The sequence below is a fragment of the Peromyscus eremicus genome, chromosome 13, assembly GCF_949786415.1.
Source record: "Peromyscus eremicus chromosome 13, PerEre_H2_v1, whole genome shotgun sequence".
Lineage (NCBI taxonomy): Eukaryota > Metazoa > Chordata > Mammalia > Rodentia > Cricetidae > Peromyscus > Peromyscus eremicus.
In genome coordinates this window covers 10,324,766-10,336,884 of record NC_081429.1, presented here as the reverse complement: position 1 = coordinate 10,336,884, position 12,119 = coordinate 10,324,766, and the positions used below count along the sequence as shown (strand labels likewise).

The 12,119-nt window shown below is 49.9% G+C and overlaps 1 protein-coding gene across 1 annotated transcript; it reads right to left on the bottom strand.

Annotated features, from left to right (window-relative positions):
- Positions 1-5,589: 5,589 nt before the first annotated feature.
- Positions 5,590-8,337, bottom strand: Neu4 (neuraminidase 4). Its single transcript, XM_059278763.1, has 3 exons — positions 8,119-8,337; positions 7,758-8,013; positions 5,590-6,569 (listed from the first exon to the last, which is right to left on the bottom strand). Exons 1-3 carry the CDS (start codon positions 8,317-8,319, stop codon positions 5,590-5,592), a joined length of 1,437 nt encoding a protein of 478 aa, XP_059134746.1. The 5' UTR covers positions 8,320-8,337.
- Between the last annotated feature and the right edge of the window lie 3,782 nt (positions 8,338-12,119).

Genomic DNA, 12,119 nt, shown 5'->3' with positions numbered 1-12,119 from the left:
CACCCACTCTTCAGAAGCTGTGTCTGGCTATTCCTTTCAAGAAAGAACTACCAGTTAAAATTCTAGAGAATTTAGCTAATCCCACATTTGGGAATCTGACCTACAGAAATGGACGTCTATTTGTAAGGCTCCAAGTTCCAGGGACGTTTTTAAGAAGAAACACTAAAAACATTCTGAACACCCTTGAATGAGGATGAGGACATGCTGAACGATTACAGTATGTCTATACTATAGAATGTAGTGTATATAGAATGTATACTATAGAACACTATACTGTGCAAGCTCTCCCATAATTTTTTTAAAGATTGATTGATTGATTGATTGATTGATTGATTGATTGATTATACAGCATGTATTCTGCAGTCCAGAAGAGGGCACCAGATCTCATTACAGATGATTGAGAGCCACCATGTGGTTGCTGGGAATTGAACTTAGGACCTCTAGAAGAGCAGTCAGTGCTCTTAACCTCTGAGCCATCTCTCCAGCCCCTCCCATAATTTTTTATTGTGGTAAGATACACATAAAGTTTACCGCCAAAATCTGCCATGGTTTGCATATAAAATGTTCCCCGCACTGATGTGCCTAACAACATGCCCATTGCAATGTTTAGAGATGGACTCTGGGAAGTGATTGGATCTTGGGGACCTGGCCTTATCAATGGATTGATAATCTAATTGCTGGGACATGGTAGAAAGCAGGAGGCGGACATAGTCGGAAGACGTGGGTCATGGGGGTGTACCCTACAAGGCCGCGGTCTACCGTCTCTCTCCTTGGTGGCTGCCATCGTGTGCACAGCTTTCCTCTGCCATCCCTCCCACCATAATGCTTTGCCTTGCCACAAGCCTAAAGACAATGGAGCCAGCTGCCTTTGGGCCAAAGCGTGAAACCGTGGTTCAACACGAATCTTCCCCTTTGAGCGGACTTTCTCTTACATTTTGTGACAGTAATGAAGGGGACTGGCGGCCATTTTCAGTGCACAGCTCAGCAACATGCAGCCCATTTGCACAAATTTTTGTGTGTGTCTTACTAATTTTGAGGAAAATCTGCAGGGTAGCCATCTCTCACTGATCATCCCCAGAATGTCCGGTCTAAACAACTCAAAGTCAGCCAGGCAGTGGTGGCACACACCTTTAATCCCAGCACTTGGGAGACAGAGGCAGTTCAGTCTCTGAGTTCAAGACCAGCATGAGTGAGTTCCAGGGCAGCCAGGGCTACACAGAGGAACCCTGTCTCAGAAAAAAAAAAAAAAAAAAAAGCCTGAAACTCTGTCTTCATAAACACTATGAGAAAATGGAAATGATACCCACTTACCAGGGCTTTCTTGTTTATTAAATGTAATGAAACATGTCAGGCACAGCACATGGGAAGCCTCCAGACAGATCTTACCCCAGAAATAAGCAAAATAACAAAACAGAACTATCCAGACATGTCAAAAAAAGAGAAATACAGAAGCAAAAAAAAGATATATAGAAAGATGGAGACACAGAGATACAGACAGATAAAAGGATGGGGAGGGACCCAAGGAGCAGGGACCATCCCAGCCAACCAGAGAAACCGACCTGCTTGAAGCACAGAGGTGTGAAACGACAGTCAGAGAGAGATGAGACTCATCCAGGGAGACGGCGGAGACCCAGAGACAGGAGCAGGGCTGGGGGCTGGTGTGAGAACCAATAATCCTCACTTTATAACAACACTACTGGAGACTCAGTAGTGAAAGTGAAGCAGTTAATTTTACAATCTTGATAAGTCGGGAGGCTATAAAAAAAGAAACGGCTCACATGCTGATTTGGCACAAAACAGTGGTATTGTTTCATATTTCTCAAACAGCATTTCCGTGCCCATTGAATTTCTCATTGCTAAGTTCTTCAAAGAGATACAATCTTTTCTGCTTGTCTAGCATAGTCCCTACCCTAAATTCTCCATCCTTCTGAGGCTCCAAAGCCCCTCCCCTTTCCTGACACATGGGCAGACTGTCCATAACTTTTTAACCCAAGATAAACTAAACAGCGCCCAGGCAAACAGGCACCAGCTTCTAGCTAGGGAAGACATGGGAATAGTGCCTCCTCATCTGTGATTCATGAGGAGGTCTAAATGCACCTTGTGCTGAAAACAGACAGTGATGATTTATTTCTGTCTACCTGCAACTATATGTTGTGGAATATTATTTTAACCATGTAAAGGTGTGTTACATTTGTTCATGCTGCAGATCATTACTTTAACTGTGTAAAAGTGTATTACATTTGTTTCTGCCGCCTTTGTTAATGATGCAAAGATATGTTGCATTTGTTTTTGCTGCATGTGTTTAACTGTGTAAAGATGTGTTGCTGTTTCACCTTGCCTGCCTAAGGCACTGGATTGGTCTAATAAAAAACTGAACAACCAATAGCTAGGCAGGTTAGGGGTAGGCAGGGCTGTCAGGCAGAGAGAATAAGTAGGAGGAAAAATCTAGGCTTGGGAGAGAAGAAAAGAAAGAAGAGAAAGAGGAGAAAGAGAGGGACATGCCCAGGGCCAGAAGGCAGGCAGCCGCCAGCCAGACATAGAGACAGCAAAGAAGTAAGATATATAGAAAGAAAGGTAAAAAGCCCCAAGGCAAAACATAGATGAGAAGAAACAGATTAAAATAAGAGCTAAGATAAGGCCAAGCATCCACAACTAGTAAGACGTCTCGTGTCATGATTTAGGAGTCAGTTGCTGGCCCAACAGAAAAAGCATGTCTCATGGCCACTGCTTCACAAGTCAGAAACACAGTTGTGTTCCAAACAACAGACTTACTCCACATGTTGAACACCGGAAGTCTGACACGGGTCCCATGGGCTAACACTAAGGTATCAACAGGGATGGCTCCTTCCGCAGACTTGGGGGTGGGGGCGGGGCTAGCACTCAGCTCCTCCCCTATCTTCAAACCCAGCTCCAAGTTCCCTGTTCTTTGTCCGCCTGCCCCTTTTATTAGAGCCCTGTGATGACTCTGGATCCATTTAGATCGCCAACATGATCCTCATCTTCCCTTCAGCTTTCTGAAAATCGTTTGGTCTTTAAGATCACATTTCACAGGTTCTGGGGTCAGGGCAGGCTGTCTTCAGGGGGGACATTATTCTACCTACCTAGACATCATGTCTATGTCACACTGGAGCTGATGATCCCAGGAGCTAGAAAACTACATATCACCCGGGACACTCACAGAACATGCAGCGCCAGGGAAGCCTGGGCTGAGGAGAGGAAGCACTATCCCAAGGCATAGCTTGCCCCATACAAGAGCCATCAAATGCCCTGAGCCGTGGTGATGGGCCAGAGTTGGGGTAGGTGGGAAGGCAGGACGAGAGGCCTTCTGTAGGAACAGGTGTATCCTCTCCACACTGTAAGGGACTCAAAGAGTGGAAGCATAGTCTGCTGTGGGGCTCAGAAAGCCCAACGGGAGGTGATGGGAACTAGATAGTCTTTAAAGCATAACAACGCCCCCCAGCATAACCCCCCTCCCCAGGGCTGAGACCTGGCGGCTTTATCAGAATAGAGAGAGGGGGCTGGTAAGACTGTGAGAAGGCTCAGCAGGTGACACAGACTTGGCAGTCTGAGTTCAGTTCCTGGAACCCACATAAAAGTGGCCACAAAAATTATCCTATGGCCCTACATGCATTCTGGGGTGTGCACGTGTGCACATGCTACCCCCAACACATCATCATCATCATCATCATCATTATAATAATAATAATAAATTTTAAAGACTTTTTTATGAGTATGGCTGTCTTGCTTGCGTGTGTGTCTTTTACCACTTGGATGTAGTACCCATGGAAGCCAGAAGAGGAAGTTGGATCCCCTGAAACTGGACTTATGGGTGCTTGTGAGCTGCCATGTGGGTGCTGAGACCCAAACCCAGGACTCTACAAGAGCAATAAGTGCTCTCAATAGCTAAGCCATTTCTCCAGCCTCTAAGTAAATAAATAAGACCAGGGACCACAACACACACACACACACACACGCACACGCACACGCACACGCACACGCACACTGTCTCTCACCATGCCATACCTTCAACTACCTCGGGATCTGCCATCAAGACAGCCACCATCAGATCTGGCTGCTCAACCATGACCCCTAGAACTGTGGGCCAGTACCACTCTTCTTCCTTTAAAGCTTGCCCAGCCTGTGGCACATGGCACAGTGCTACTAACAGTGAGCACGAACTAAAACAGGACCCTGCCCTAAGCCTAGACACTCTCAGCACATCCTTGCTCCCTACCTCTGGGGTGCCACACAGAGAAACCCTGTCTTGAAAAACAAAATAAAAATGTACTGCTTTTCTCTATTTTCCAATTGTCTGAAATGGCCATATACCTGTTAGTTTGTTTTGTTTTTTTAATTTTTGTAGGGAAGTGTGCATGCATGGATGTGTCTTATATACCTCTAGAGGTCAGAGATCAACTTTGAGTCATTCTTCAGAAGCCATCACTTTGTATTTTAAGACAGGGGCTCTCACTGAGACCTGGAGTATGCCAGTTAGATTAAGCAGTCTGTCCAGGGAGTCTTGGGATTTACTGATCTCTGCCTCTCCAGTACTAAGATTACAAGTGTGCCACGAAACCAAGCTTTTTACATGATGCTAAAGATGAAACATAGATACCCATGATTCATTGGCAAATGCTTTATTGAATGAGCCGTCTTTCCAGCCCCCACAGACTGTTTTTATGATTAGAAATTAGGACTTTAATAAGAAATACAAAAGGGTACCAGGTAATGGCTCATGCCTTTAATTCCAGCGCGAGGGGGGCAGAGGCAGGCAGATCTCTGAGTTCGAGGCCATCCTGGTCTACAGAGCGAGTTCCAGGATAGCCAGGGCTATGTAGAGAGACCCTGTTTCAAGGGGGAAAAAAAGAAAAGAAAAAGAAAGGAAGGAAAGAAGGAAGGGATGGAGGGAGGGGAGAGAGAAGGAGAGAGGGAGAGAGAGAGAGAGAGAGAGAGAGAGAGAGAGAGAGAGAGAGAGAGAGAGAGAGAGAGAGAGAGAGAGAGAGAGGAAGTACAAACTGGCTTCCCTGAGGGAGCAGCTCTGATAGAGCAAGAGCCCTCTCCAGAGAAGTGTGAAGAAGCGGGCACTTGGAGCAGACCTAGGAAGTAATCCTTCCTCAAATCAAGCTCTGTCCCCACTACCTGGGGAGGCTGGCTCCCCAACCTGCTTCTCCTGCTGGAAGTTCAGAAAGTGACCAGACTTTAGTCATCAGCAAACTTCAGATTGATTGGACTTGGCACACAGCAGGTAGTGGAAAGAGGGACTATGATGTCCACTGTTCCTGTTGCCTTCACCCCTGCCAGCCACCCCTGGGATGTGGGAACTGTGCAGGGTGAAGGTGGGAAACGTGTGTGCTAATCAGAGCAGTGAACTAGAGCGCTAGGACCCAAGGCTTTGATGTGGGAAGAAACAGACACAGCGCAATCCCTTTATTTCTCACTCATACTCAGAAAGCAGCCAGGCCCTCCAGTGACTCATCCTCCAGAAGCAGTGAGGAGACTCTGTCCATCCCAGGGTCACACTGACCTGCCCCTAGCCTCCTCTATACACTCTACCCTTCCTTCCCAGGTGCCTGCCAGAGGATCGGGCCATCAAGAGGGCCAGCAATGCCCCTGAGGCTTGTCCCTGAGACTGCGGATCTCTAGGCCAGTGGGCACATTCTCCAGGACATCACCCAATGAGAACAAGCAAAAGGAGATGTCTTCATAGGAGGCCCTGGTCCCGCTCTCAAACAGACAGGCAAAGGCCAGGGATGCCCCGGGCACAGGCCCAAGGAACGCTAGGTCGGAGTAGCCACTGGGACCCTCATAGATCACCCAGGGCTCTGTCCAGCTGTGGGGGTCCAAGGGGGACCGGCTCAGGTAGATTCCCATGTGGAGCCGAGCTCTACGCCCTGATGGGTGGGAATACAACAGCCAAGTGGAACTCTGAAGCAGGGAAGCAGAGGACATAGGGAGTCCTGGGGTCCGGGCTGTCTTCTCTCCACCTGTCCCAGGTTCTAGGCCATAATTCTCTGGACCCCAGGACTGTGGGGAGCAGAATGACCCTCTGGAAGCCCAACCTTCAATGGGACCCCTAGCACCTTGCCCTGAAGACTCCTGTACTCTGAGATAGAAGCATGGGTTATGTGGGGTATTCCCAAGAACCATTGGCCACCGGTCATCCTGAGGCCTGCTGGAGGGTGGAGCTGGGAAGCCCACAATGCTACCCTGGCAGCCACGGGCAGTTTCAGCCAGTGTAGGCACCAGCTCCCCTGGTAGGAAGGAGGTGCCCTCGTCAGCACTCAGGGCCTGCACACGATTGCCCAGAGGGCTCCGGGCATTGCAGTAGAGGAAGTCTCCGTCCACTGCAGCCAGTTGGCACTCTCCAGAGCGCAGGTTGGGCACAAGGCCTCCACAGTGCCAGGAGATTCCATGGTCATCACTATAGAAAGCCAAGGAGTGGGGACTGGTCCAGCAGATCCTGCCAAAACACTCCCGACGGTCCACATGATAGGTGTAAGCAGGAACAAGCAGGCGACCTGAGCGTAGCTGAACTCCATGGCCTGGACCCACAGCAAAGGTGGCCCAGTCTAGAGACAGAGGCAGCCAGAACCTTAGGTTAGCTCAGCTGACTGCCTCCCTATACTGGACCCCGAATGCACCCGGACTGGAGGAGCCTGCCAAGGCTGTCCTCAGAATCCTAGAAGCCTGCTTAGTCAAGTGCTTTCTTAACGGTTTTTAAAAAGACTTATTTTTTAATTACGTGCACATGGAGGATATGCACGTGAGGGCAGGTGCTGAGAGAGGCTAGAGGGGGCAGATACCCTGGAGCTGGAGTTACAGGCGGTTGTGAGCCACCCAATGCAGCTGCAGGGAACTGAACTCCAGTTCTCCTCAAGAGCTGTAAGTCTTAACCTCTGAGTCATCTCTCCAGCCCCTTGGTCACGTGTGTCTTAACCTCTGAGTCATCTCTCCAGCCCCTTGGTCACGGGTTTTGCTGTTTGTCGTGGGGTGCAAAGCACAGAAACCAGGCCAAATAAGTGGTCTACCATTGAGCCACTCCCCAGCCATTGGCCAACAGAGGTTTAATGATCTCCAACAGAGCTCTCAACCTCTGGGGCGCGTGCTACAGAGGAGCAGTGGAGGGAGGGGACCTTGGATGAGGTTTTAGGATGAGCCCTGTTTTTTGTCCACCTCCCAGAAACCGCCACATCCCTCTATGGAGCACTCATGGGCCGGGTCCTGTAGCCCCTAGGGCCACTGCCTATCAGCAAGGGTCAGGGTTGTGAGAGAGCAGTAGATCCGTAGGTCAGCCCCTGTGGAGTGGGGACTGCAGAGGTGAGAGGGAAAAAAAAGAGTGAGACCCAGAGACCAGGGCTGGAGGAGGAGGAGGCCAAAAGGGAAAGGAAGTGATAAGAGCTTGGGTATGGGAACAAGAGACTTAACCCTCTTCTCTACGGACCAAGACAAGGACAGCCCCTGGTGGGCTTAAGTCACCAGCCCTACCAGCACCTATGGGCCTGGCACTGAAGGTGTTTGGGAAATGCCAGACAGTCCTGAAGACAGTGTTAGGAAGTCACTGCTTGTGGACGATGTGGGGCAAGAAGCTGGGGATAGGAAAGGCGGAATGAAGATTTCCAAGCGATTGCTGGACCTATGTGAGGGACGAGCCCAATCCCAGTTGAGTCCACGCCCCTCTTGCCCTGTCCTGTCCCTACCCACTCTATTCCTCCACCCCACACCACCAGCCCATCCCACACCAGGCAGGCGTCACCTACCCTGCAATGCTGTACCAATGGCCTCCTCAGTCAGGTCTCGCACACTGCCCCAGGTAAGGCCCGCGTCACAGCTGGTCACACAACAGAGCCGAGCAGCGTTCTTGCCAGTGGCGATCTGCACGGCCTCGGGTGTGTGGCCCAGCACCGCAATGAAGAAGAGGAAGATGGTACCAGAGTGTTCGTCCAGCACCGGGCAAGGGTTCATAGACCTGTGCTCCTCCAGCACCGCAGTCTCCAGTACACTCAGGGTGCCCCACTGAGGGAAAAGAGGCAGCTGGTCAAGACATCCGGAGCCTGACCTCAGTCTCCCGGGGGATCAGCAGAGCTGCCCTTGAGTTTCCACTCTGCGACTAGCACTCACCCGCACTGAGCCCCGAGCCAGTGTGCCCCTCCGGAGCACCAGGCGGTGGGCATGGGAGTCATCAGGGCTAAGTCGCTGTTCAGCGAAGGCCAGCAGGGTAGGCCGGGGAGGCACACAGAGCAGCGCAGGCACACGGTAGGTCAGGCCTGTCCGCTCCTGCTGGAAGAGCACGGTCCTTCTGGGAACACGCGGGGCCCCCATGCCCTTCAGGTAGGAGCAGGGCACCTGAAGTCTGTTGGGGAGGAAGCTCCACAAGTTTACATGGCCAAAAGCCAACCCCACAACACCCACCTGCCCGTCTCAATGACACTTTCCATCTCCCTCACCTCAGTTGTCTCACAACCCATCAGCAGGCCCCTCACAGCCACTGCACCCTAAATCTCTGTAGAACTGCCCCCTCTGTCCTCTCCAAGCTGCTCCTTTGCCAGGCTAGCTGGTGCTGAGATGCTGGGGAGCTGGGCAGAGAGACCCCACATCCTGCCAGCTGGTGTCTCTTGGATGCATATCACCACAGAACTCACCCAATAAGAGTACAGGCAAAAAAGGTGGGGGAGGGGGCTCATTGTCCACAAATACGGTGTGTGAGACCAGAGAAGGCACACCACACAGCAGAGGAACACTGGAACCTACCCACACGGAAGCAGAAGGCAGGTCCAGAAGTCTCCACAGAAAATAGCTTCAGACACAGGGGATGAACCCACTGGACCCCTGGGCTGCCCCGTGGTTTGGAGAAGAACAGCAAAGCTGTCTTCACCTGCAGCATAGGTACCAAGTGGCTCTCACATGCACCAGAGAGAGCCAGGCTCAGGGCTGATCAAAGGCGGCAAAGGGACAGCCAAGAGCCCGGAGAGGTCCTGGCTTGATTAAATTGGTTCCTCCCTGTCAGAGCAGGGTCAACGTGAGGCTGAGAAGTGGGGGAGCAGGTGGACAGCATTCCAGAGCCAGGAGGATGTACGGAACAAGGACAGACAAAGGCCTCTCCTCGTGGTCATCCACTGTCCTGTCTCCCACTCGATACTCTGCCCCTGCGATCACTTCTTAACCTCACCCACAAGCCAAGGATCAGGCAGCTTACAGTCTCTGTGTGATCAGCACTGCCTATGAACAGCTTACCCCTTTTTGTCTGGACCTCCACCTCTGCATCCTCATCTTTGGGGCCCTGGACTGAGAGACAGCTGGGAGAAACACTTCCATGGAACCGAAGCCACAGGAGAGTGGCCAGGTAGTCCCAGAGCATGTTTCTTCCCACTTAGCCTCTCAAAGAAAGACCAAATGAGGGATAGGTTGAGGGCATGAACTGGGCCTGCCAGGGACCACTCACTATCCATATTGCGCAATGGCAGACCAGAAGGTAAGTGTATATAGCTGATGTGGGGGTCGATGGGAAGGCAGGGCCGGGGATTCATTACCTGCAGGACATGAACAGTCAGAGCCCACAGCCATCTAGGCCAGACTACCACCACCAGCCAAACAGCTCACAGCCAGGCACCGTAGTCCAGACTAGAGCCAGACACACACATAGCCCACACCAGCCACTCCTGACCAGCCTACTATAAGCCATACAGAAGTAACTAACACAGAGCACTGAGGGGAAGTAAAGAGAGCAGAATGCTAGCATGGCCCCTGGACAAAGCTCAAGCCTCAGGAGGGACTTAGCATGACTTCACAGGATAGAGAAGTAGAGGACCGTCACTCACATAAAGCAACAGCAGGTTCCACAGACCACGGAGGGCTGTGCTGACCACCACTAGCTCCACGCCTGAGGTCCTCTGAGTCTACCAAGCACAGTCCGGGCCACAAGCTCCGTGATGCACACTGTTCTGCTCACCCACTACTAACTCTGGGGCTACTGAGCAGCTTCCCGTCTCCTGGAAGCCCCCCAGCTCTGCACTCAAAGGGCGATTGTGCCCAAGTAGAAGCAGGTGCAAGGAGCCACGTGTCCTTTCAGGCTGAACAGGCACAAGAGAGACATTTTCTCTATATTTGGATGGCTTCCCAAAGCCTAGGACCACAGGAACTGTGAATACAGCCTGCAGAAGCTGGGAGCCTGGACCCATTCCACAGCCTATAAACACGACAGGACCCAGAGAGGCTCCGAAGACCATCAGGTCACTCCCATTGTACCTAAGGGAAACTGAGGCTTACAAAGAAGACAAGGCCATCATCCATTAGAGGCACCCTTTCCTGAGCCAGCTCTGGGTTTCCATGGAGGCTCACAGTCCCAGGAACACCTCAGTTGAAAAGCAGAAGCCAGACCTCCCCCACACCAGCTGCCCATGTGGCCCATTCAGTAAGTTCCAGGGATTGTCCAGGAAAGCTGTGTTTCAGCACAGACACGTGCCATCCCAAACAAAGTCTTTCTCCGGTGAAGAATCACAGACAGGAAATTGAAGCCCTCAGCTCTGGCTGAGATGGCTGCAGACTTCCTGTTATAACTTGACCTGGGCAAGCTGCTACCCCAGAGCACCAAAGCCAGCCCACATCTTTGCCTCATACCTTCACAGGCCACCCCAAGTTTCGATTTGTGGCTTGATACCAGGGAAATCAGAGTCCCTTTTTAGGATATTTAATCTTAATTTTTTTTAATGATTACCTTTTTTTGTTTCACTTTGATTTGGTGATGTGTATCTATAAATAACTTAGGTCTTTTACACAGGGATGGTGGCACACACCTGTTGTCCCATGGAAGATGGAGCCAAGAGGTGTGGTAATACTTCTAACCTCAGAAATAAAGCTTGCCTAAATATCAGAGCACAGAGCTAGCCACAGATTTAGCCACAGAGGTCAGGCAGTGGTGGCACACACCTTTAATCCTAGCACTCAGGAGGCAGAGGCAGAGATCTGTCTGGATATCACCAAATTCAAGGTCACCCTAGACTACAAGAGATTACAAGAAACAGAGCCTGGCCGTGGTGACACACACGTTTAATCCCAGCACTTGAGATTTTATGCCTTTGTTATCAGTATTTGGCAAACACACACACACCTTTAATCCCAGCACTAGGAAAGTTGAGATAGGAAGCGAAATGGCTGGGTGGAGAAAGGCATATAAGGCGTGAGGACTTTTGGCTTTTTGGCTGAGGACTCAGGAGTGTTCAATCTGAGGATTCCTGGAGACAAGGTGGGCTGAGGAGTTGGCGAGGTGAGAAGAGGCTGTGGCTTTGTTCCTTCGTCTCTCTGATCTTTCAGCATTTACTCCAATATCTGACTCCACTCCAATATCTGGCTCTGGGTTTTTACTATAAGACCATTTAGGATTCCAGCAACAAAGAGGATTTCCTGAGCCTAGGAGTTCAGAGCCAGCCTAGGAAACATAGAAAGACATCCATCCCCAAAAGAGGATGGCAAAAATAATCAATGTAACTGGTAAATGCAAGATGGACAATTAGAAACCACCAGAAAACAGAAATTTTCTCTCAAATGCTAAAAAAAATTTTCTTAGAGCTTCCCTCTAAGTCCATTATTAAATTCTTTTATGAAATTTTAATTCAATTTAGTTAATTAATTTAAGAGTTTTATAAATTCTTTTAATGAAATTAAATTAAACTAATTAATTTAATTTAAAATGATTTCATAAATTCTTTTAATGAAACTAAGAGTTCAACAAAGACATCCCAGTTTTCCCAGTAACATGACAATCGTGAAGATACCTTAAGGATGTTCCTTGTGATGTACTTACATTAGTAAACTGTGATTGGCTGTTTGAGCTCACTGAGAAACTGGCTCTAGAAGCAGGTCCACCCCTCATTTCAGGAAAGAAAACAACAAAACAGGCTAAGAATAAAAACATCATTGAAAATAGCTAGAAGGTCAATTATTACCAACTGTGGTGGTTTGAAATAAAATGACCCCCAAAGGGAGTGGCACTATTAGAAGGCGTGGCCTTGTGGAGTGGGTGTGGTCTTGTTGGAGGAAGTGTGTCACTGTGGAGGCGGGCTTTGAGGTCTCATATATGCTCAAGATACCGCCCAGTGTTTGAGTTCACTTCCTGTTGCCTTTGG

Coding starts and splice junctions, on each gene's coding strand:
- Neu4 (XM_059278763.1), bottom strand. CDS start 8,319: ATGGGGGCCCCGCGTGTTCCCAGAAGGACCGTGCTCTTCCAGCAGGAG. Junction 8,014..8,118: donor TGGCTCGGGGCTCAGTGCGG/GTGAGTGCTAGT, acceptor CTTTTCCCTCAG/TGGGGCACCCTGAGTGTACT. Junction 6,570..7,757: donor CATTGGTACAGCATTGCAGG/GTAGGTGACGCC, acceptor CTCTGTCTCTAG/ACTGGGCCACCTTTGCTGTG.